Source organism: Gobio gobio (genome assembly GCF_949357685.1).
Source record: "Gobio gobio genome assembly, chromosome: 24".
Lineage (NCBI taxonomy): Eukaryota > Metazoa > Chordata > Actinopteri > Cypriniformes > Gobionidae > Gobio > Gobio gobio.
Genome location: NC_137120.1, coordinates 23,129,814 through 23,157,358, shown reverse-complemented (window position 1 = coordinate 23,157,358; position 27,545 = coordinate 23,129,814). Strand labels below are relative to the sequence as shown.

The 27,545-nt window shown below is 37.7% G+C and overlaps 1 protein-coding gene across 1 annotated transcript in view; it reads left to right on the top strand.

Annotated features, from left to right (window-relative positions):
• Nucleotides 1–16,096: 16,096 nt before the first annotated feature.
• Nucleotides 16,097–27,545, top strand: part of dock3 (dedicator of cytokinesis 3) — a 314,866-nt gene continuing 303,417 nt past the window's right edge. The window contains exon 1 of the mRNA XM_079807891.1: nt 16,097–16,564. Within this exon, the coding sequence (XP_079664017.1) occupies nt 16,528–16,564 (37 nt within the window). The 5' untranslated portion in view covers nt 16,097–16,527. The remainder of the gene's footprint in view (nt 16,565–27,545) is intronic.

The following is a 27,545-nucleotide window of genomic DNA, read 5'->3' as shown; positions in this document are numbered from 1 at the left end:
TGCTGATCTATAAAAATAAACACCCAAGTTTTAAAGCATGCTCCGCTCCACGTAGTTGGCCCTAACCAGCACATAACTTGATGTATAAATTAATATCAAGCTCTTAGTCACACTACTGGCCTGAATATCAGCACATATGCTTAATTATAACCATATTTATGAGCTTTATACTTAAACATTGTAACGAAACTGCTCTGAGACAGAAGGTAGAAGATCCAAATGCAGCTTTATTCAGAGGGTAATCCACACTCGTAGTCAACAAACAGGCAAGAGGTCATAACAGGTAATCAGTCCAATACAGCAAACAAGACAGGAGAGACAGGCATACGGGTAATCCACGGAACAGGCAAGAAATCCAAAACCAGAGACATGAAACCAGGGAAATGCTCAGAAATGCAGATACAACGTACAAGACTTAGCAATGATTGACAGAGTGAACATAGTTTATATAGGCTGGGGTAATGGGGTAATGTGACACAGATGCAAACAATGAGTGAAGATGAGCCCGGGCAAAGGATTATGGGTAATGTAGTTTATGATGAAGTGACAAGTCCGGGGTGGAGTGCCCTCAGGTGGTAATCAGGGGCACTCTCACTGGTGATTGTGACAAACATAGAGACATACTATGTTGCTTTATAGTTCCATGTAATATATCCGTGTTTGTGTTGAGTCTTGAGGTTGTTTGAAATCCATATCTTGAAGATTCAGTAGGTCTGTATCTTGAAATGGTTTCAAGTCGTCTCTGCTTCTTCCATGAACAAACACCTTTAATAGTCCTGTGACAAAGTGATTTCAGATTTAACATTAAATGAGTACACTTATAAAAAAAAAAAAAATCAGGTCTCCAATTGTTGGTGTAGGCCAAATAGTTGGCCAAATTGAATTTCTGTGAATTAAAATGCATCAATTCACAGAAATTCAATTTGGCCAACTGAAACATTTAGATGTGATCAGTAACTAGAAAATGATCTATTGGAGACCTGAATTTTTGTTACAGTGTAGTTAAGCCAAAAACATTTTTTAATCACCCACATTTCATGTTTTTGTTCTTTTTATAACATAACAATTTCAGTCACTATAAGAGCAGTAACTGTAAGAGCTGTTGAAATATTCTTAAAAAAGAAAAGCATCATGAGAAGTATTTAAGAGCACAATGTCCCCATTTGGAGCCATACATAATTTCATCAAAGAGCTCACCTATGATCACAATGATCAGAAGACTATTTATAAAAGCAGATATGACTATAATCTGCCAATGTGTCTGATTCTTCTCAATGTACGTCACCACTGTATGATTCTGGATCTCTTCAGTCGGTTCTGTATAATATATAATATAATCAGCACTATGCAGCCATTGAAATGTTTCGTTACTTTACATAATGGTCTAAAAAGATGCACTGAATAATTTGTTGTATTACATCAATAATCACTGAATGGTTACTCACCAATGATGTGCAGTCTGGTGCCGTCGCTGTATTTTGGAGGTGAGTCTGTCGTCACACAGTAATAAAGTCCTAAATCATCAATAGTGACATTATTTATGAACAGGCGATGTTCACTTTGCACTGAATATTTGTGTCTAAATCTATTATTGTAGTAATGAGGAGCTGCAGATGTGAAAGTGCGTAATATCATAACTGGAGGATCTGGTAGTTTAAGTAATAACCAGTTAACCTCCTTTACAAAATCACAGTTAATGGTCACATTTTGACCCAAATCTGTTAGTTGATCTGTTAAAGTCCCTGCAGCTTCACACCACACGAGCAGACCTGTGAAATAAACACCACACACAGTGAATATGCACACTGTAAAAAAAAATTTTTTGGAAAAATTGTGACAATTGATCATTACATATTGGCCCAATATGACTTCCAAATAATTATCCCCATGCAAAAAGATGCATTGTACTAATCATAGCTTAAGGTCTTAACTCAAAATTAAAATTGTATATTCACCGAACATATTTAATTGTGCTCAGTCAATCTATGAAGTCGAAGTGAAAAATCCATGTTGGCTGAACAAGTCCTACGTCCGAAAAACGGTATACGCATGCGCAAAATGCGCTTGAAAAAAACCGTTTGTGTGGAGATTTCAATGCGAAGCGCGGGAGCGGCAGCGCGAGCGGAGGCGAACCAGCAGGTGCTGAAGACCGAAACAGACATTCCCAAGAGAATATAGATATTCTTCTCACAAAGACATTGGTGAGTATTTAGCACTGAAATTATTCTACAGAGTTTTGCTTTATGACACGGTATGAAGTTTAAAAGACATTTTGTAGAATCACGAGTTCATGCATTCATTGGTTTCATGCGTGTGTTCTCGTTTACTCTATAGCCAATAGTTTTATTTTCCTAATGTCTTATATGTCTAAAATGATAGGTAATAAGTAAATTAAGTCATTTGTGTGATATATGCGGCATGCGACCGTTGAACACGGTGCCGGAGATTGCATTTGGCGTCGACCTCTTTCAGGGCTTAAAGAGCACCTATCATGGAATTTTGAAATTTACCTTTCATGTAGTGTGTAACATAGATCTAAGTGAACAAAAACATCCTGTGATAGCTTGAAATATGACAGTGCACCGTATATATAGTTATTTTCTTTCAAAAGTAAGAGTCGACTCGGAGTCATTTTTAAGAATCGTTAGAAGACCGAAGCTTTTTCTCTGACTAGATGACGTCAACTTGTCAAGTTATTTGAATACGATACGCCCACTTATTGCGCTCCAAGACGCCAGTGAAAACTAAAAAACATCATGGCCACGAGACGCTGTGTTCTGAAGTGCGACTCAAAAGCAAACTTTTTTCATCTGCCCAAGGATGAGCTAAGACTAAGTGGCTTGAAGACAAACCATACATCGTCGCGATTGAGTGTTTATTATTAGTCGTCAAATGTATGTTTCGCGATCTCAGGAAGCTTTTATTATGGACTTTTATTATGGCACATGGTATCTTCTTCGTCTGTCTGTACCATATATGGATTACATGTGCACAGAGCGCCCTCCGGCTGCCAGTATGAATTGAAAACAACACATAAGAGACTCAATCGCTCATGATTAGGCTATTTCTGCCCATTTTGAGGAAGTATTGAATAAAAAATACTCCTCTGTTTAGAAATTTGACACAGACATATGAGAATCTATCAATATGTCTCCTCATCTGCACAGTTTTGAACTAAAAGCCCTGAGGGATGTTGATTTGTCGCGAGTCTTCGTGAGGAGTTTTTTTATGAATGAGATCAGCTGAGGCTCATATTACAATCAAACAGTACCGACGCGGTTTTCATATTCATAACTCCTGACACATATTAACAAATTACTGTCATTATAAGACTTTGATGGGCGTTCCGTTTCCGAGAATATCTGCACAGACTATACCAATCACAACTGACTGGGTCATCTGACCAATCACCGGAGATTAGCGTCACGTAAAGGCGGGGTTTTGAAAAGTGAATCACTAAAGGAATCATTTGAGAATCGCTGTCAAAACAGGTAAAAATAAATGCATATTATAAGAAAACTAAAGTCTTTTTTGTCATTGCATGCATGCAAAACTGTTGTTGGGGACTTCTAAAACAATATTTGGAACATTTTAAATGCCATGATAGGTGCTCTTTAAGTTATTGCCTTTTAATATCAAACACGTCAAGCTCGATTTTCTTATTCATCCATTAATTCGTCTCATCCTCATTATATAATGAAGTAACTTCTGTTCTGTCATTTGCCAGATGTGATGCAGGGAAACTTTGTCATTAATGTTAGTTTTTATTTTTATTTGCAGGTTTTTAGCTTGCAGTGCCGTGTTTTCTTCACCACTTTAAGACATCCTGTTATGCAGAAGACTTCTTAAATATATAGAGTTTTCCTTATTGAAAATAAGGTATTTTCACCAAATATCCTGTGTTGGAATTTACTTGTTAATAAAGTAATGTGATAAAATGTCAACCCTGTTGTCTGTGTTCTGTATTTTGCTTAATATATTTATGTTTTTAGTCATTTTTGTCTTTTGGGACAGTGAGAAATAAACAATTGTTACTACAATTTAAAATATTTAATTGGACCAACCTCACAGTTTCACTGTAAACCATTTCTCCAATTCAAAATTTTCTAGTGAGCAATCACATCTAAATTTTTTAGTTGGCCAAATTGAAAAATTTAGATGTGATCGGTCACTAGAAAATTTTAAATTGGAGAGGCCTGACATTTTTTACAGTGTTGGTAAATTAAAATTCTCCACTGGCTCAACATATTATTTCTAATTGAGCCCATGTTAACAGGCTGTTGCCACAATTGATAAAATTCAATTAATAGAAATTCAATTTGGCCAATTGAAAAATTTAGATTTAGATTTTAGAAAATTTAGAAAATTTTGAGTTGGGAAGATTATAAATTTTTACAGTGCATTATTGTCTCAATAAACATTATAAATCACCTTACAAAGAACAATAAAATATCCATAAAGTACAATAATCTCACAGATGTAAAGCTGCACGATCTTCAGGATGTTAAAACACTTCAGCATGATGCAGTCTTGTTTCTTTCACACGACTGTAGAGATTAAACTTTACCTCAGAGCATCGAAAAAATAGGGTGATTTTAACCACCATCAAGAGGAAGTTAAATGCGGGTTTGCTCTGTTCACACGTTTAGTGTTTTTGTCTGTTTGATCAAAACTCAACCATTGACCTATATATAAGGGATAATTAGCTGTGCCTTAAACGTTTTTAAAATGGAGGCAAAGAACCAGGGTATCTTCCGTTCATTTGTTTTTTGATTTAATATTGAAATCAGAAAAAATAGAAAACTGCACTTTTTTGCAACAAAAAAACAAAAACGGAAAAACAAGGAAACTTTTGGTTTGATTTTTGGTTTAACGTTCTGGTGTTGAAAACGTATAATCAGCTTGATTATTCAACCTCTACATGTGGGCGGGAATGAAGTTGCAATAAACACATTAAGAACCCATACAGTTATAACAGTGGAGGACTTTTATTCTGTTGCACTGAACAACTGAAGCAGAAAGGGGTCTTAAGGGGTTAATTCCAGCCCACATGTAGAGATCAAATAATCAAGCTGATTATTCGTTTTCCACCCCAGAACATAAAAAACTTTGAAAAGTCAAGCCATATTCTTGACCAATCAGTGGAAAGGGGCATTTAATTCCCGCCCACATGTAGGAAGAAACCCTGATTGTGGTTGCCTTCGCAAAGTGCATTAAAATCGCATAATGTAGTTTATTCATGGTCATTTGCCGGGATTGACAACTTAATGCTGTTATTGATGTTTGCAGTGCAATATTTGACCGGAAGGGTAAAGCTGACGGTTATTTTCGTCAGTTACGGCTTGTTAGATCTAACACTGCCCGCTTTGAATCAAACACAGAGATAAAAAAGTTGTGTGTAGGATTACGTTTATTTGAATGGACAAATTTATTTGAATTAATTATCGAGAGGGAGAGAAAGAGAGAGATGCGTACCTGATGGGGTGGGGATTGCATCCTTCATATCTCCGGAAAGTCTTTAGTTTTATTATATTTATAAAAGAAAGATACGCTGTACCGAGTCTTTACGAATAAAGCAGAGCGGCTGGAGGCGTATCGTGTGGGCGGAGCTAAAGAATCACGAGCGCGCGCAGCTATTCCGTTGAGAGCGTCTGAAAGCGGTGACATCCTTAAAGGTCCCATGGCATGAAATTTTCATTTTATGAGGTATTTCAACATTAATATGAGTTCCCCTAGCCTGAATATTGTCCCCAAGTGGATAGAAATGTTGATCGGGGTAAAACCGAGTTCTGGCTGTCTCTCTCTGCCTTTGAGAAAATGACAGGCCCGACTAGCCAATCCTGAAGGCTCCTGGTTTGACGTCCAAGCAGGCACGGTTTCCTCCCTTTCCCCCGCCCTGAGAATCTGGCACGCCCATGCAAACACTCGAGAGATCATTAACGTTACTTGTGAACGAGTGAACACTGGCAGTTTCTCAGTGTTTGGATGTACAAATGAAAACAGAAGTCTTTCTTCAGTTCCTTCTGATCTGTGATCAGTGATTTCTGATGTGTAGCTAATTATTTATTATTTGTGGACACGCAGCGGCTTCTCTCTCTCCCGACAGAACGGTGTTTTCTATCTTGAGAGTCAGTGTTTTTGTACGTCCTCGTCGCGTCTATCTGTTCTTAAATGTGCATACAGTCTTTTCTGTTTAACATCAGCAGTCACATCTTTAGAGATAAACTTCACACACGCCGAAGCTCGGCCTCCAACATCCCCGACCCCCAGTACTGCATCTGGCCCACAGCGGAGGCACCAAACGCGGCGTGAGATTAAGCAGAAGGAGGGTAAGCGTGAGGGTATCTGGGCTAGGCTAGCCAGCTTTCCCCACAATAAACTGGATTACATTCGATTACAGCTGTTGTGTCTTTGTTTGCGCTGTGTAAGTTACTCAATGCGCGTCAACGACGCTATTCATATGTTTGGAACATATCTAGAAATAATGCTATATTCAACACTTACTAACTCGTTCATCTCGCTGTAATGATACATTGCATGTGTTACAAAGTTGGTAGAATAATGATGAAGAGGACTCGGTGTGACTGGGACTCGTGTTTATTCAGAACTCTCAGATACAAACACAATAAACTCGCGCTGACTGACAGCGCTCTCATAACTCAGTAGTTACTATAAATAACTTTGTTAGCAATCGCTTCGTCTCCGTGATGTCCGGTTCGCGAACGAATCATTCTTTTGAATCGGTTCTTTTTAGTGAACCGAACCAGTTCACCAAATCGGACTGAATCGTTTTGAACGGTTCGCGTCTCGAGTCAGCGCTGATCCATAATTTACTAAAGTTACTAACTTTCTGACATGAGTGACAGTCCCTCCGACTAGAAATAAACTAATAACCTGAAGTATATGCTAGTAACTACAACAGTTCACCCTGAACTGAGACATGCTGAGAGAACTGATGAGAAGTGAACACAGGTCCATCCGTCTCTCTGGCAGACTCGTGCCTGCTCGTGCCTCGTTAAACCACGCCCCCTCCGCTCATTTAAAATGCAAAGATGTCAGCCAATCACAACAGTGGGCGTTTTTACTGAAGTCTCACAGCAGACACGCCTCTTGAAGCAGGGCATTCAGCCACAGGGCAAACAGCAGTATAGAAAAAATGCCTTTTATTTCTAAATTATGACATTTTATGATGTAAAAATCATACTAATAATATAAGTACACCTCAGGAAACACTATAAAATAATAGAAAAATGCCATGCCATGGGACCTTTAAAGGATTAGTTAACTTTTAAATAAACTTTTGCTTATAATTTACTCACCCCCCCATGTCATCCAAGATGTCCATGTCTTTCTTTCTGCAGTCGAAAAGAAATTAAGGTTTTGGATGAAAACATTCCAGGATTTTTCTCCATATGATGGACTTCAATGGGCTCCAAACGGTTCAAGGTCCAAATGACAGTTTCAGTACAGCTTCAAAGGGCTTTAAATGATACCAAACGATACCAGACGATGAATAAGGGTCTTATCTAGCTAAACGATCAGTTTCTGCGAGAAACCGAGCAGTATTTATGCTATTATTTTACCTCTTTTCAGACGAGCGTGATCATCTCTGAGCTCCGCCATACCTTCCACCAAGTGAGGTCAAATACGATCGTGGTCATAGATGTATAAGTAGATGCGTAGCCTGCACGGATCCTGCACGGATCAGTAGAATGAGGCATCTACGATCGATATATCTATGACCACGATCGTATTTGACCTCACTTGGCGGAAGGTATGGCGGAGCTCAGAGATCTGATCGTTTCGCTAGATAAGACCCTTATTCATCGTCTGGTATCGTTTGGTATCATTTAAAGCCTTTTGAAGCTGTACTGAAACTGTCATTTGGACCTTGAACCGTTTGGAGCCCATTGACGTCCATTATATGGAGAAAAATCCTGGAATGTTTTCATCCAAAACCTTAATTTCTTTTCGACTGCAGAAAGAAAGACATGGACATCTTGAATGACATGGGGGTGAGTAAATTATCAGCAAAAGTTTATTTAAAAACGTTATCCTAAAGAAACCATGGCTATCAATCAGATTCAAACATGCATATATGACCCAGAATCTGATCCGGAGGCTGAAATTGAACAGGAGGAACGACGACGACTACATCAGGGCGTCTCTATGTGGTATGTACTGTAACTGTATATATTTGCTTAGCGGCTTGTCATGCGCAAGTTTTACAACATTTGTGTGTGTTTACTCATGGTTTATGAGGACACAATTTGGTTTATGGACTATTGTATGCAATTTAACGATAGCAGTAGCAAGCGCAACGGTTTTGCACGTCAGACTAGTGAGTGTTTACATAGAAAAACAGTGAAATTGTTGCGCATTTGAATGAACGTGTCGATAGCTAACATCACAAAGACATTTGAAGCAGTTTTACTCACCGCCTGCTTCCAACGTACCACCGTGAACCTTAATCGCTGGGACTGCTCCCTCTTTCAGCATTAGACGACCTTCAAATCCGGCGTCGAACTGGACCTTGTTTATAACCGTCATCTCCGAAATGCAGGGAATAAACAAAAAAACTTGCACAACTCCGTTGCTGCTCCGGAAAAACAAACTCCATCCACTGTCCATTTAACGCTGGTTTCTTTGGGAAGATGTAACTTACAGGGTTGTCTTGCCCTGACAACCAAAAACACACTTCTTTGGTGACACTTCTTTGGTTGATTTTGTGAAGTCCTGTGACTTCCCTAAAGCCGAGCACAGCATGTTAATGGGCGTGCATTTGCTCTTTTGCTCTAGTCGCGCACGCGTGCCCTTCCGGGAGAAGAGACCGTACAAGGACATTCCGCCCTTGTTGACGTCACGCAGACCCATACTCGAAATAAACTTCCCGAAACTTGTGACAAACCGGAAGTCTTTCAAACATCCAACTTATTTTTTGAAACTTTGTTCATGTTTAGCATGGGAATACAAGTCTTTAACAGTGTAAATAGCTCAGCATGCATGAAACAGCCCCCCCCCCCCCCAATGAATCTGGATTGTATTTCTTGTTGCTAGGTTTTTTTCCCCCCATGGGGTTTTGCCCTTTGCAGCTAAATTGTACAGTTGGTACTGTATACTGTATTTTTTTCAATTTCTTGTTGCTACTAAAATATTTGTTTGTTTGGCACATTTTTTATAGTATTTATTCATCTTTGATAACATTAGTTAACAGCTGTTCATTGTTAATTAGGTTCATTAATTAATATTAACTGATACAACTTTTGATTTTAATAATGTATATTAGTAAATGCAGAAATGAGCTTGAACTAAAAATAATAAATGCTTTTGAAGTATTTTTCATAGTTAGTTCATGTTAACTAATGAAATTACTAATGTTAACAAATGGAACCTTAAAGTGTTACCAACAATGTTTCGTGTCATGTTCACTTGGTTAAAGTTTAAACCACTTGATGCATGCAAGTGTATATGATCCTGTTAGTCACCAAACCAGTGGAACACTTAATTTGCACGAAACCATGCTTGTGTTAACCACGAAAAGAAAAAAAGAAAAAATACTGTGCAGAAGTTCGATGTATTTAAATATGTACAAAATGTAAACAATTAATATGCATGCCAAAAAATCTCTTAAGTGAATTTGAGATTTGTTTTCTTGATTTCTAGCTTTATGCCAAATGTCTGTAAGACATAAAACAAACAGTGACAGCATAAAATGTCATGATTTCAAGAAATTATGTTATATAACTCTTAAAGATAATAAAATACAATATTATTACTATAAATACTAAGCATGATCTCCACTAAAAACAGTACCAACAAAAAGCATTACATTACCTACAACACTGCATATTTAGATCAAAGGAAAACTTATAAAAGGTAACATATGATTTATGAAAATTCACTAATTAAAAAAATAATAACATCACATTTTATAGGTACACTTTGTATTCTACATGTGTATTACATCAAACATTGGCTGTAGACAACAGTGCTCTGCTCCTGACTAGGCCTTGTATTACTGGAGCTCATGGAAAAATTAACTTCAGCACACTGAAAGAGGAAGATATGATATATGAATGACCTTAAACAATGTAAAGCCAGCCAATCATAAACATTTCAGAACATTTAATGAAACTTGTGCATGCTATTTGAAGTTGCACTGTAAAGGCCAATTCAGACTGCACAGATGAACGGCAACAAACAAGTTGGCACCCACGGAAATGGTCGAGCACCCATGGAAAAACATGAGATGTTCTCCATTCATTTTTACCAATAAAAATAAAAGATTGCAGCTTTCAGACACGACTTTCTTCTCGTTTTATAGTTCACTTTGAGGCCGTTTCAATGCCGTTAAATGTCGAGAGTGCATTATTATAATACGAGAGTGCTATAGCACAGAACTTACTGGACGGGACGCCTCCTTTCATGGCTCTGCTCTCACTCAGATTTCATGCGTGCACGCTCAAACTTTGTCCAGTGTTCTCTCACGAATATCTCCTTGCATTTCTCTAGAATTGTCTTGTGATTTATCCAGAAATCTGCCATTTTTACAACAAGGATAATTTACTATGCTCGCCCAGCACTTATATGCAGTCTTTGCAAGGGACTTGCCTTATCGTCATGGCAATGGTTGTGTTCAGGTCAGATTACAATAAAAAAAAAAATTGGCATTTTTTGGAAAATCATACCACGTAGCTCAGACATTCCACGCTGACTGACCATGTTCCAGGTGAAAACAAACTCCGACCAACGCCAACACAGACAGGGGTTCACACTAATCCAAAAAACTCCAACAGATGTGTTTGTTGGTGTTTGTTGCCATTTGTTTGTGCAGTGTGAATTGGCCTTAAGATTCACCAGGACAGTTATTAAAGGGGACAAAATAAAATAACATATAATAAAGGGATAGTTCACTCAAAAATTTTAATTACCCCATAATTTACTCACCCTCAAGCCATCATAGGTGTATTGAACATTCTTCTTTCAGACAAATACAATCTGAGTTATATTAATAAATGTCCTGGCTAATCCAAGCTTTATAATGGCAGTGAATGGCAGCCCAAAATGTGAAGCCCAAAAAAGTGCATCCATCCATTATAAAAGTAATCCACACGGCTCCGGGGGTTAATAAAGACCTTCTGAAGTGAATTGATGGGTTTTTGTTAGAAACATATCTATATTTAAAGCTTTATAAAGTACAATATCTATATTTAAAACTTTATAAAGTAAAATATCTAGCTTCTGGCAGACCGCCTTCCGTATTCAACTTACGATGAAAGTGTAACGCTTCTCGCAGTTTCAAAGCATTTACGTTACGTCCAACATTATCGTCGCACCAGTTACGTTTTTTTCCGTAAGTTGAATACAGAAGGCGGTCTGGCGAAAGCTAGATATTTTACTTTACATGGGGTAATTTTTTTTTTGTTGGGTGAACTATCGTTTTAATATTGAAGAGCTTACCTGTGGATTATTTGAGTTTTGAGCTGCAGATTTTCCAGTTGCATCAATGTAGCTCTTCACCATACCTGAAACAGCAGTGAATATGAAACATCACTGAATTCACACATTAGCACAATCAAAGAGTGCATATGACATTGTTACATTTGTGTAGATCTAGAGTTTGCTTCTTTGTTAGTTCAATCACATGTTTACTGTAGTAAAACAAGTACAAACCTATCAATGCAATGGTCAGAAGCACATTCAGCAAAACAGATGTGAAGATGGTCTGATCTTTCCATGGTATCCGATGTTGTGGAGAGTCTGTGATATTCTTTTGGACAAAGTCTATAAAAGGTTTTTTTAATCTTCCAATTTCAGTCTTTAACAGAACAATGAAACTATAGAAAACCATTATATTGATTGAAAATACATCTGAAATTATAAAATAACTTACCGCTCATGTAGATTTTGGTGCCGTTGTTGAATTTAAGTGGTTCACTAGTTTTCACACAATAATAAACTCCTAATTCATCAATCGTGATATTTTTGATGAACAGACTACTGTTAGTTTTCACTGAGTATTTGTGTTTAGAGATGCTGTTTTCATATTTAGCTCTTTCATATGTGCTGCTGTAAGTGCGTAACATCAACACTGGAGGATCCGGTAATTTCTGTTTGTACCAGTAAATCTCCTTTATATCAAGATCACAGGTTATAATCACATCAGATCCTAAAGTCACTGGTGTGTTTGTTAGACTCTCTGTAGCTTTATAACACACAAACAGATCTATGAGAGAAAGAAAAACACATGTATTAATATATACAATCAAAAGAAAACTGACTCAATGAAAAGTTATGTGAGAAACTCACAGATGTGCAGCTGTATGATCTTCATTGTCTGATCCAGATGAATAATATCTGCTATACTGATCATTCAAACATCTCGTACTGTGAGAGGAAACACCAGCAGCTTTAGATGACACCTCAACCACACAGACAAAAGGGAAGTCATAGATGGACACCATTATAATTATTAGTTGTTTAAATCAACATTGTAGGTTGAAGTAATTAGAAGATGCAGTATGTGTAAATATTCCAGTGTGTTTTATTTGAATATACAGAAGTGTGAATTTTGAACCATGTTTTTGCTAAGAGCATACCAGGTGACATATCAGATTGACATTTGCCTAAAAATGCCAGTGCAAAGGCTCATGCTAAAAGAAAAACATTTGATGATGATGATGAATCCAAAGCAATCAATGTGCATGTCTGATTGGCTGTTTGTCCAGATGTTTAGTGGTAAAACAAACACGTGTGGAGTTTACATATTTTCTTAAAGCAATAATTTTGTCTCAGAATTTAGTTTAATTTAAACACCGTATATAGTGTGGTTTTTAGTATATTCATTGTGAACATACTGTCAGTACATTTAATATGTCAGTAATAATCAATTCCATTTATACATTTGCATTGCAATTCATATCTCTACCACATGGTGTCGTTGTACACTGTTGTAGAGACTTATTTCAAGAAAGTGGCATTTAGCCCTAAAAAATGTCCAGGACAGCCTAATTTTGTGAAAGATCAATATATTGATTTGTTTGTTTAATCTGCCTGGTTTTATTGGTTTTTAATATTTATTTATCCAGGTTGTGTTTAGAACAACTCAATGTGTGATGTATTTAAGCAGCCTATTATCTACAGAAGGATTGATCCTTCACATTTGGTGAATATTTAACCGCATATTCTTTTGCACTCTTGTCTGAATCACTGCTGTGTTGCTGAATTACATCTTGAATCCATGCAAAAATCTCTTTGACGAAACATCCCTCGAATCTGAAATCTCACGCTCATAACAAATCTAACCTAATCTTTGAAGATTTACCAGAGAAAAATAAACAAACTACGGTCCCGTATGCAGCCGCAGACATGCTACGCATGACACAGCGAAGGGAAGGATGCGTTTGATAGTTTTAACTCTCAGACTGAGCAAAACTCCTTTCATCTGGAGAATTCTCAGCTGAATCGCGATGACTCAGTGTTGTTCGTGTTTCAGGGCCTCTCTTAAGTCTTTTGAATCACAGCCAGCAAGAGTAACAAATAGAAATTCCCTTCACTCCATATGCTGTTTCATATATCACACTAGAGGCTGAGAATACAACTATTAAAGATGAATATTTTGGTATACTTTGCCCTTACAGCATCAATATATATTCAGACCTATTTGGCTGATACGTGTTGCTGCATAGTAGATACGCACAAAATGCCTATCTGTGAAAGCATTTGGATTGCAAAAACACAAGAATGTACACTCTCATGAATATAAGACTGCACTGGAACTGGAATAAATATGGACTTGGAATGAATAGACGAGATTATGAATCTGATTAAGGCAATGCATGGACGACTTGCTCAGCAGGTCAGGAGAATCCGCAACACCCACAATGACCATTAGGCCGCCTCGGAAAATGCGGCAGGTTGCTGTTCGCATCACCATGGTTACCTCATGTCCAGATTGTTTATTCAGTTCTCGCAGGATCTAGGTGTTAGGAGACAATCACCTTTACATCTAAAAATAAACAATGAAATGGAGTTTATGCATCAGTGGCTCGGAAAAAAACAACCACTTTTTAAGTGGCTCATGGAACATCAGGGTAATCCGAGTTGTGCTTTTTGAATGCAGTTAGGCAATTAGGTATAATTTATTATTAATATTTATATACCAAAAATTTGATTGTCCCTGATGCTCAGTTGCACATTTATGTGAGAGACTTGCAATCCAAACACACACTAATGGACTCTGTCATTTCTAAATGAATGCTTGGGTAAATGAGATGGGAAGGGCAATGAGAGCGACTCCCACCCCCGCCTGATTCCCCCTTCACCTGCTCTTGTCATGATAATATTCCAGTAGTACCATCATCATTTTCTTTCTGCAAGATAGTAGCTTGGTTTGAACCTCCTGGATCCACAGTGCAAGTCTGTACAGAGAAATGAAGAAAAACGACACAAAAATAAGTCAAACGAGAGGCATGTTTTTTTAATATAACCACTTGGGGCTTAAAGGCAAGTGTAGGCTATAACTGCTGTCTTGAGCAGTTTTTATACAGTTTGGTACCTTTTAGACGTCAACAGGTACTGAAATCGTTATGGTATACGAGCGGTGCGAAAACTTCCCTGGCACAATTGCCGTTACAAAAAGACAATATTGCCTGGAGACGTAGTTATGTCCAGATAATAGTCAGTAAGAATTATAATGCTTGGCCAATGGCTGGTTAACCTACATTCCGACATGGCATGTTATAATATCATAGCGGTCTAAAAAAAAACAGCTAAAACCAATCTAAACTGGTTGGTCCAGCTGGGTCATTGATGGATTAGCAGTTGTTTAAGAGGGGTTTTGGCCACTTATTTGGGCTGGGAGACCAGCTTGACCATCTTAAACCAGCTAAAACCAGCAATGCAATGAAACAATAATTTACATCAAACTCCCACTAGTGACTAAAGAGTTTGGCTGCGTTCAAATACCGTGTACAACCAAGTCAATTGCCTTGCCTCATATTGATACTATAAAGACTCTGTATTGCATCTTTAGAGATTTAATTTGTGTTCCAAACTATTATAGGTCACTCCCGCTGCTTTAATCCTCTCAGATATGAGGTCAAACCTCTGGTCTTGTCCAATTTAGTTTTTCCCTCAACGAAAACGCATAACAGGTGTTTTGTCTCTCGCTAAATGCACAACATTTCTAATCCGTGCCATTTTTTTTCATAACAAAAGAACGGTTAATAGTTTTAACAGTTATTGACATTTCTGAGGTAGGCTACTTACAACTTCCGTTCAGCACACGTCATCCGAACTCGCGCTCGATATTTGGTTGAGACATCGTTTATAAAACGCGCGGTTGAAAATAACCGTTCAGCACTCCAATATTCTGCTCCTGTGTACGAACTGAGGTAAACACAATTATATTTTAATTAAATAACGAAACCAAACGCCAGAACGATAGTGAAAGCATCTTACACCGTTAAGAATCCTTTATTAATTTATTAGGTTGTTTTTTTTTTGGTGTTTTTTTTACAGACGACTAGGCTAGCCTATTATTTTAGTTGAAAGACTGTGTACCATGGTATAATTTTTGTGACATACAGTAAAACTGATGTAAAAACAATATTAATTTAATAAAATAACAAAACCAAACGCTTTTTCACATAAGACTATAACTGTATTATTATAGTTGAAAGATCATGGTGCATTTCTGTGACAAACAATAAAACTGAGGTAAAAACAATAATAATTTAATTTAAAAAACAAAACCAAACGCCAGAAAGAATATGAAAGCCTCTACACTGTTGATAAATCGCATATTAGTTTATTAGTCTATACATATTTTTTTACAGAAGACTAGACTAACTGTATCATTTTAGTTGAAAGGCTGTGTAACATGGTGAATTTCTAGCCTACACACTGTTTGTAGTGTCCCTAACTGTAGCATGAAAACTAATGTGAAGTGCGTGTCAAGTGTTTTAAAATATTGACCATCCTTAAAACACAAACATGAGTCAATAACCCTGCGCGCGCTCTGTCGAGCGTTTACTGCTACTGTAAAGCGCGTGTCCCGTTAAAGAGCGACAATCTGCGTCATGTGACGGCGGACGGACGGACGGAGAGATGAAGATGGCGCAGCACCGGCGCTGAAGAGTCTACCGTTCACACCGTAAAATCACGGGAAATTGTATCGATTACGCGTAGAATTACGCCACGCGCGCGCGCGACTCGAGAAACGCTCAAGGTTAGTTTGTCCTCGCGCTGTTTTGTCGGATTCCAGCGCTAAATCACGACTGACCGAGTCAATGAAATAAATAAATGATCGTCTCCATCCTCAGATGTTGCTGCCGCCGCATCCATAACGGGAGATCCAGGCGCGCGGATGGGAAACCTGAGCTGACGTGTGAAACATGTCGTTTGTTTTATGAAACGCACTGCCGTGAGATAAACACGTCTGACCGTCTGCTTGAACTTTAATGTGTCATCGTACATGACATTTAACCGAAACTCTTCTGATATCTTGGTTATTTTACCGGGATCATGTGGACACCGACCGAGGACGAGAAAATCGGAGTGGGTGAGTTGGAAAACATGTTTATCATTCTTGTTGCGAATACACCATTACATTATTAGTCCTGCAACTGATTTCAAGTATGTTTTATGTGGCTTACAAACCGTTTAAGGATTTGAGAAGGCATGCTGTTATAAAATGTATGAAAACGTGGGAAGAAATTGCGTTTTATGTATTTAATACGTTCACCAGGCACTATGAATTGTGTTGAATTCATCATGTAAATCTGTCTGCACGACTGTTGAATACTAACGTGATGTTACAGTAGTAGGCTACACACTGCTGATGTTGAGGATGCTCCACCGACAGGGGGCGAAAAGAGCGGTGCGTTTCCAACAGGTGCATATGGTGGAAAACATCTAACATTTAGGTCTATCACTCATCATCCACATCATCTGAGAGAACATATGCCTCCAAAACAAATGGACACTGTCTTCATTGTTGAAATGCGCCGTCTTGCATGTCGCAGTGGTCACCTTTTATCTGAAAGCTTCACGTCAGTGCGTGACATGCCAGTGCAGTTTGCACCTCCCCTACTGTTCCTGACAGAATATCACACACGCTTCATGTACAAACAGAAGCAAATTCAAACGCAGGGGTCATTAGTACCTTCAAAAGAATGAATCATAAAGGGGGGTAACATTGCTGCAGTAAATAGGGAACTTGACTTATTATTCTCATAAGGGCCTGATGAGTCACCATTTTCAGAGAGAACAGCATTAAGGGCGGGCGTATGATTGGTCATGTACAATCTAGCTGTCGTTTCGGTCAGATAAATGCAGATTAATAAGACGCATTGTTGTATGGACTCGCTTCTGTTGCTTCACTTTCTGTGCTCATGTGAGTCAATACAAAATGGCAGCCTTCACTAGTCTAGTATATCTTTGCTAGATAATATTTGTTTGTGTCATTAGTGAGTAAATTCCAACAAGCCTTCTTAGTCGCTTCAAACTTTAATTACTCATATGGGTGATTCTTTAATTTTGTCTCCAAGAATGATTTTAAAGAAAAAATACCTTTTTTTGAGGAAAAAAATATTAAAAGAATGAATTCTAATAGCATTATTTTTTTTTAAATGACTCTCTTAGTCAGTTTTTCCTATTTTTTTTAGAGAGTGTGCAACAGAAAATTGGCTAAATCAGGGCACTGAATGAATTTGAAATGTTTAATTATTGTACTTTTTTTTACAATTTGTATAACATAATATGCCAAGCATTTAAGTGAAACATTGCGTTTTCCTTGTATTTGGTTATTATTCAAATCTAATAAAAAAAATTATAATTAAAAATTAACAATAAGAGGACGTACACTTAATCTGCATGCCTTTAAAAAAATGTTTTACATTAATTAAAACTACATGTCATTACCGAATCAGTTAGTGTTAACAGTTATTGCTTAAATATTTGATAATTGTAATATCTGAAAATTAAAATCTTGTAATTTTTTACTTTTTTTTTCTTTTGCGTCTAAAATTGACTGCTAACTACCTTGTTGTATTAGCAAGACCGCGGGGTCGTTTACACAACACCGTTTTCAACTAAAAACTGAACACTTTTTATGCGTTTTGGCCGTTCGTTTACACGACAATGGTGTTTTGGGGGATTGAAAATTAAAACTTTTTTAAATGGATTTAAAAGTGCAAGTTTTGGAAAATTATACCATTACCGTCTCTGTGTAAACTACAAAAACAAAAAAATTGTGAAAACAGTGATGTCATGCGCATATATATTATGTGTTCAGTCTATAGGCAAAATAGGGCCCTATTTTAACGATCTGAGCGCATGATCTGAAGCGCAGGTGCACTTAGTGCACAAAAGTCTGAATCCACTTTTGATTGTTTAACGACAGAAAAAACAGTCGGTGCGCCGGTCCAGAGAGGAAACCTTTTATTTTTAATATTTAAAAATGTTTATGTGCTGCTGCGCTTCCCTGTGTGTCTAATTAGCAGAGTCTATGTGCGTTGTGGACCCGCCTGTAGGCGCATATTATTAACTTGCCCTTTAAATAACACAAAAAATACTGCAACTTATTATTTTCTATTGACTTTAGACCAGGTTTTTGTTGGTCAATGGCGCAGTTGTTTTCAGTTCTATAATAGTTCAATAGCAACACGCCAACAATGCGCCTGAACACACCTGGTTTTCAGACCAGCACGCCCATGGTTGAACAGATGGGCACGAGTGCATTTGCTATTTAAACAACGTGACACTGGACATGAAAATGATAACTGTGTCGGACTAAAACTAGCAAAAACACTTGTGTCGTGCCTGGCGTTGCATTGTGTCGGGTATATGATAGGGCCCTTAGTGTTTCTTTACAAAGTGCCTTTTACATCGCCACCTTACACCATATGCGAAAAACACGAAGAAAAACGTTTTTGCTCTTAGTACATCGTTGTTGTATAAACGTACCCCAAGGCATAAAACTTTCCCTCCAAAAATGTTTAAATGCCATTACCATCACACAGGATATCAAAAATCCCTACCACACAGTGTTGTTATCACTAACTAAAACTATTCAAAATTGTTTTTATTAATTAAGATACAGCTGATGAGCTAAAATAGAAAATAAATATTAGTTGAAAAACTTCAAAGCTTAAACGAATATAAGAAATGTTGTTTTGACTGAAATAAGTTTATTAATAAAAATGACAAAATTACTAAAAGTTAAACTAAAATAATAAGTCAAAATATTAATAAATATTCTAATAGTGTATATAAATAATACTAAAATAACACTGCTATCACCACACAATATACTAAAATACACTTTTTTGAATAAGTTACACATATATGATGTGATATAATGATGAGAAGTTCAGAGTTTTCTTCTTCTTCTTTGATGCTGCATCTTATTTGCAGGGAACAGCAAAGCAGTCAAAGTAAATACAAGTAAATTTGAACTTTAAAATTTCTCCCCCGGGAGCCATATAACCTCAGATACGGCCCATTTATCAGAGCTGTCATCCGACATCTGCTTTAGCTTTAACGACTATATTTTAAGAGCTACAGAATTATAAATGTATAGGAACAGACCAAGTGTTTGTCATATGGAAAAGCAGATCTGTCAAAAGGATGGGAGTTTTAGATTCCGAGGCAGCAGAAGATGGAAACTCATGGATGTTCTCCAAAAGGCCGACCCCCCCGAGATTCTGGCACGCCATTGAAAAACAGCTATTCACGCTGGCTCTGTGTGAATGGGTCTTTGTGATGCAATGGCCATGTTGAATGTGATGCTAACCTCACAGCCTGCTAATGCACCACACAGTTCACATCAATGAAGGCCATTTTTCTCCCCATCTCTACGTTTACTGTAGAAAACACGTTGAATCAATAGTGGTTCGATATTAATTCTGCTTACTTTTGAAGGTGTGTTACATTAACCATATCATTTAACGCACTGCCGCTGACTTTTGATAGCATTTTCAGGACTAGAACAGGTGATATTAGTGTCGAAACAGAACATTTTGAGGTTGTAAAGGAAATTATCATATTTGAGATGATGATTACCCCCACATATTACAAATTCCACCTCTTATTTTGACGAGGACAAAGCTACCAAAGTACGGCCTCATTTTAGTAACTACACTGTTCAACATTGTTGATATAATGGAGATAATAAGATGGAAATCTTCTGTAAGAGGGCCAGACTGCCCAATTTTATGGTTAAAGAGCCAAATATCCTCGTAATGCCTAGAGGTGATGTATAATTTACTAATGTGCACAATTACATCCCATTTTGATCTGGCATTGCGTAATGTTATATCCTTGGGGTATTAGCGAATGGCAGCACTCATCCTGCGTTTCATTCAAAGTCGGATATTTCTACTAGGATATTTATCTCATAATTGTTTGTTGTTTGGAAGATAATGGCTGTATCGGAAATCACATTCATCCCTACTATATAGTGGGCGAATAACAGTATGTGACAAAAGAAGTATGTCTTAAACACTTTACTATCCCATGAGACCACAAGAGAGGATTTATGAATGGCAGTGAAGTGACGCAACTGACGCTGTACTGTATGTCACATGATAATGACAACATGGTGAATGTAGTATGTCCGGATTACATTCATACTACACACATTCATACTATATAGAACTTTCTTTTTTAGTGCTCTCAAAGTACTATTCAAAATAAGTACCTACTCAAAAGAGTACGCGATTTCGGACGCAACCAATGTGTCAACCTAATTATCAACCTAAAAGATAATTGACATTGTTGGTTAAATGTTTGTTAAATGTTAGCTAGACAGGTTTTATCATGAACTTTAATTTTTGTATTCGCTTAAAGGCACACTTTTTGGTAGTGTTGCGCCAACTGTGCTCATACTGACACCTAGTGGTGTGGATGTAGAAACACAAAAGCATACAGTTACTGATGCCATTGCATAAATGCAATATTTGTATTGGGACATTATTAATTTATTCAGTTAGCAAACATATCCAATTTTAAGAGTTTACCAAGATAAAGTGAGTTTTATCAAAGTCCCTTTAAGGCAAGTCATTTCAGATTAAATTTCATATTTGAAATCACTAATGAAATCTGACAACAATTGTCTCATAAATATTGTTTCTAAATGCTCGAATCATGAAAAAAACCTGTATTTTTCAGCCTGGACAAAGCTAATGCGCATGCAATCCTCCACGCGTCTCAGAACACTGCCAGTTTCTATAGCAACCAGAGTTTCTAACGGCAGCTGCAGTGACGGGATGACTTTACTAATCAACGATTGGCTCTTTCATTTAGAAAGAGTGCACCATCTTCCTATATATTGGTTGTATTCAGCTGGTCATGTGATTTCAACATGGCTGCCCCCATGAGGTGACCCACTCCTTAAACAAATCCGTTTTTTTTGGGCTACTGATATGACTGCTGGTGACATCTCGTGGTGTACATGATTTAGATTTTTTTTTTCATAAAAATTTTACTCAGTTGTTCATGTAAAACTTCTTTTAATGAGGGAAAAATTACTGAGTGTTCTATTAAAAGTGAATGTTTATCATTATCAATTATCATTATAGCTATGTATCGACCAGGCTGATTAAACAACATCCTGCTCTGTAAATATCTAAGATCAGAGTTCGGAAGTTGACTGTTTAAAAGCACTTAGCATGTGCTGATAGATGTGATGGTGCTAATAGCACTCTTCTAGTCCCTTTTGAGACTTGTTTGTCATCTGTAACTCTGCTTAAATGAAGGAGTTAACAGGCAGATGGGGGCAACTATTATGTCCCCTAATTTAATCTGCATTGGATGGACGGCTATAGAGGCCCAGCCTCACGCTGAGCCCGGGGACACTTTAGATATTCGCCATTGAATATTCATCTTTGCTTAATGAAGAGGCTGCGCTCAATTAGAATATTATAGAAGGATGTGATTGTGGGCTGTCAAAGAGACGGGGTGAGAAGGAGGGCGTCCATTGTTGTTCAGTGGATCATTAAATGCAGTTATGATGAGCCTATGACAGGAAAAGTGTTGATGGAGGTGTTCTGGAGGCACTGTGAGAACTTTTATTGAAAAAGTAGGCTAGGTGGTGGAAAGTCTGTTTGTTTGTGAGACTGCTGACTGCCGTTAGCTATTAGCAATGTTTGCTAAGGCTCATACCTCAAATTATGTGGCTTCTTGGGGTATACTATATTTGTAGTGTACAGACTTATATTTTTCACCTGATAGACAATAATATTGGCAATAAAATCACATAGACTTACCTGTAACTGAGACCAGATTATCAATAATGGGAGGTTAGGGTGTTAAGTGGCTAGCAAATGAATATCAACATGCTAAATCGTGCTAACTTGTAATCTAGCAAAGCTAATTAGCTCCAAATCAATTAATGTGAGAGATTGTTTGCATAATTTGCTTACCAATTTTGGGTTTTGTTTAGGCTAGGAACACAAATAAATAACTAAAAATAAATGTGCAGCTTTGCAGAATATAAACTATTTTGCTATTCCTACTGTTATCTTGAGGAACTTTTATAAAAAAAAATTACCCTGTTGAAAAACCCAGCATATGCTGGTTAGGTATGTATTGAAGCATGACAGTTGGTTTAAGCTGGTCAAGTGCTGGTCCTAAGAAACTAGCTCCAGCTCAGGACCAGCGTATAACCAGCTCAAACCAGCTGCCATGCTTCAAAACATAGCCTACCTAACCAGCATATGCTGTTTTTTTTAAAAAAAGGGTAGGTGGTTGAAAGTGTGTTTGTTTGGGAGGCTGTCACATTTGCAGTTAGTTATTAGCGATGTTTGCTAAGGCTGATATCGCAAATCATGCAGCTTTTTTAGGTGTGGAATTTATTTAGTCAAAAAGCGTCCAGACATTTCACCCTGACAGACAATAAAATTGGCAATAAATCACATAGCCTTGCAACTGAGACCAGATTATCAATAATGGGAGGTTATGGTATTAAGTGGCTAGCAAATGAATATCAACATGCTAAAACATGCTAACTTGTAATCTAGCAAAGCTAATTAGCTCCAAATTAACTTATGTGTAAGATTGTTAGCATAATTTGCTTACCAATTTTGGGTTTTGTTTAGGCTAGTAACACAAATAATAAAAATATATTTTTCCTCTTTGCATAATATAAACTATTTTGCTATTCCTACTGTTACTGTCTTGAACTTGTATTAAAAAATTAGGTGGTGGAAAGTTTCTTTGTTTAGGAGGCTGTCACATTTCAGAATGCAGTTAGTTATTAGCGATGTTTGCTAAAGCTGATATCTCAAATCATGCAGATTTTTTAGTTGTGGAATTAATTTTGTCAAAAAGTCTCCAGACTTTTCTCCTAACAGACAATAAATTGGCAATAAAATTACAAAGACTTACCTGTAACTGAGACCAGATCAGTACTTGGAGTTAGGTCTTAGGTGGTAAACAAACATGCTAAAATACTAACTTGAAAACTAGCAAAACAAAGTTAGCTCCAAATCAACTTCCGCGAGAGAGTATAATTTGCTCACCAATTTGGGGTTTTGTTTAGGCTAGTAACACAACACAGACTTACAGAATATCTTGGGGGTTAGCGGGTGTTAGGTGGCTAGCCTAGCAACATGCTAAAATATGCTAACTTGTAAAATAGCAAAACAATAGGTTCCCTTTAGTGTTCATTAGTATAATTTTCTGACCAAATTTGGGTTTTGTTTAGGCTAGCTACACAAATTACTGACAAGTAATTTGGGAGAACACAGTCTCAGAGCCATTATTGCAGGATATAAACTATTTTTGCTGTTCGTACTGTTATGTTAATAAATACCATAGATCTCTTGTGGAACCGCCACCTTTTCACCCCTTACGCATCTCCAAAATGTGTGATTGTGCTGAATATCAGCAAGAGCGGAACACAGGGAGAAAGATGCAGACAGAGAAGGGAATAACAAGGCACAAAACACAGGAGATGTCAACAGTCGATACCTCCACCAAACTGTTTACAGCCATCCTTAACCAGGGGGGGCTTGTTCACATGTTCAGTCACAAATGTCGCTGTTGCAATGCAAGCAGACATGAACATTTGGGAAGGGAAGCTTACTGGGGGAGTAGAATTGGCACGCTAGACCTGTCATCCTGAGCCCCACACAAACTCACGCAGGCTTTGGTTTGTGAGCTTCCTCTACACAAGCGCTCCTGCTGAATGCTTGCTAGAGGCAATGAATGTCAATTATATCAAAAACTGTCAGCTCCTGATCGTTACTCCTATTTTGTCTTCGATCGGGTATTTAAAAGCTTCATTCTTAATGAAGTCTTATGGTCAGCCTGTGAATCTAGTGCAGCTTGCCTAGGTCTAATAGGTTTCTGTGGATATGATTCATGTTTTTGCTTTTTATCCCCTAAACTGCACCACCAAGAAAAAGTTTTGTTTGCATTTCTTATCTCCTTATGTCACTAGTTAACGCACTCAATGTATTTTTTTTTCAACACATCCCCACATTTTTAAAATATCAGCCTCTACCAAATGGTTGAAATGTCACTTTAAGGTACAAGTACCCGAATTCATACACATACTAGTGTTTCCTCATTATTTTGCCTAGTTCATAATATAGTTAGAATAATTGTTATACACAATTATAATATATATTTTAAAGTTACATTTTGTTAACTATAACCCAGCAAGCAATTTTGCGTTTAAAAGACGTCTAATAGCCGTCCAAACACAGCCCGGATGTCAAACAAGGTGACAATTTAATAGACATCTAACTGTTTTTTTTTTTTTATAGTTAAGTTCAGATGTGTGGTAATCACTGCTTTGTGACTGCGGAACTTTTGGGGACAAAACAATCCCGCACCCTGTTGAGGCTCTGTTATTAAGCACATACAAAGAGTATTACTTTAATTTAACATGAATAGTTAGTATGTTACTACCTTGAAAGCGATAACAATGTTTCTTTTGATATTTGACGATAATGGCGCTCTGCTCTCGGTTACGTTCTTCATGAAGTAGTAGTGGCACGCGTGCGACCAATTAGAGTCAGCGTATCTCACAGCGCCATTTGCTGGTGAAAATAGTCACTACACTGCTCCTGTAACCAGCAAGCTGCTGTATGTTGGTTGGGCGCTTTTTTGCAATATATCTGCGGGTTGTTTTGAACAAGCTGTACAATGGGGACATTTCCAGGGACAGCTCCAGTCGGGACAGAACACTAAAAACCAGGACTGTCCCCGGGAAAAACTGGGACGTCTGGTCACCCTAGTCTATTACACCAAGTGCAAATAGCGTGCCTTGTTGGCAAGTGCTATTCGCACTAGCTCCGCCTAACAATGCCTGGCTTTGCCAAACAAGAAAAAAACCTGCTTGTAATTCAACATCTTCAGTGGCGCCTTTTTAAAATTGGCAGGTGCTGGTGTTTCATGTGCGTTCGGCCAATCAGCATACACTTACGTCACTGGTAGTTCCTATTGTGCTGGGTTGGACCCTACTCCGAAATAGGAGCTAAAGTCTCCCCAAAAGGAGAACTAGAAGTAAAATCGTTCCCAATTTCTGTGGTGCGAACACACCAAAATCCGGGTACTTCCGCCAAATAGTTCTAGGAACTATGAAAAGGTTCCTCTGGTGAAAAAGCCCCTTATAGGACTTTTATTAATTTTACAATAATGTAAAACTGAATCCACAACACAATTGAATGTGATATATTTCTGAGTGAAACTAGACAGTGATAAAAAATGTAGGTGGAGCTAAATTTTATTGATCAGGAATGCATACCAGAATAGAGCCATGCTTTTGTAGGGGAGGGGCTGAAAAATAAGCTGTCACTGGAAAAGAAAAGTTGTTACTGACGGCAAATTTTGATTCATTTTGTCTTCAAACTGCATGTCATTTGATTATATAAGAAAATATGAATCACTCTGTATATTGGCTATAATGTAGAGTATGAAGTGGAACAAGGATTAGGATTTATAGTTAAAACTCACTGTAACATTATAGATAATATCTCGGCTACATCTTCCTGCCGAGGTCAGAGCGTGTTTTAATTGCATTTAAATCATTACGGCTAAGTGCTCTGAATTAATTAGAAGATCTGATAAAGAAGCAACAGAGCAAGTGGTTTGAGGGGAGGCGCTGTCCAAGGTGCTGAACACAGATGCATTGTTCAACACAAGCGGATTGATACCTGAGACGCTCTGGCAGCAAATGGGTTTACCACGGTTTTCTAAAACCCAAGACTCATCCAGCAAATCCTTGGTTAGATACTCCTTCAAAACACGTTCCCCTGAAATCCCAGGTCTTATGTCAGTAGCGACATAATCGCTGTGAAAGTGGCGCGTCGGAATCCTCCTATTTACCTTTTCCTCCGGCCGAACCGACACTCCTGAATGAACCTGACTGAGCAGCCGGTGGGTCATTAGTAAAACATTCTGGAGCTCTTGCAAACTTGATTGGCTCTCTTTCAGTCACACGCTATGTCTCAAATCAAACATTTACCGTGCATCAATATTCCCCTGATTTGAAGTAAATTCCAGGCACCTTTTCTTCACACACTTCCCTCTAGTCAAACAGTCTCTCTCTTGCTGTTTATTTTCCTCAAAGATTGATTCTTTCTGTCGACAGCTTGCCCTAGTGCTAATCAGGGAGATGTGCTACAAGATTGCGATGTTTCGGCAATGAACTGGTCTGACGCTGAGCATCAGTGGCTTTAGTTTTTTTCTTTGTGACGGTTTATTTAGTCGCCCTTTGATCATCACTCGTCCCCAGGGAAATGAAGGCCTAAAATTGGCTGTTATCTTCCCAGGATTCAACCTGGAAACTTATGGTGTGTGTATATCTTGTTTTAGCAGTGTATATAATCAGTATTTGATGTATTTGATGCAGAGCGTCAGAGCGTTTTCAAGGACTTTGAATGTGTTTGTTTTTTTTATAGAATACATGTAGATAGAACGACAAAACGACGGATAGCTATTGAAAAAAATGCTGGATGGATAGATGGATAGTTCAAAACAACATATGGATGACAAAATGATTAGATGGACAGACAGACAGACAGACAGACAGACAGACAGACAGACAGACAGACAGACAGACAGACAGATAGATAGATAGATAGATAGATAGATAGATAGATAGATAGATAGATAGATAGATAGATAGATAGATAGATAGATGACACACAGACAGACAAATAGATAGACAGATAGATAGATAGATAGATAGATAGATAGACAGACAGACAGACAGACAGACAGACAGACAGACAGACAGACAGACAGACAGACAGATAGATAGATAGATAGATAGATAGATAGATAGATAGATAGATAGATAGATAGATAGATAGATAGATAGATAGATAGATAGATAGATAGATAGATAGATAGATAGATAGATAGATAGATAGTGTCATTATGGGATGTTTTTAAAGTCTTTGAATTGTGTTTTTTGTTTTGACTCCCTGCATGTGGTCCTTTTAAACTTTTTTTCCAGAACCAAGCGCAACTTTTGTTTGTGATTGAAAGTATCTCTTCCCCAAAAGGATGTGCGTTATTCCTCTTGT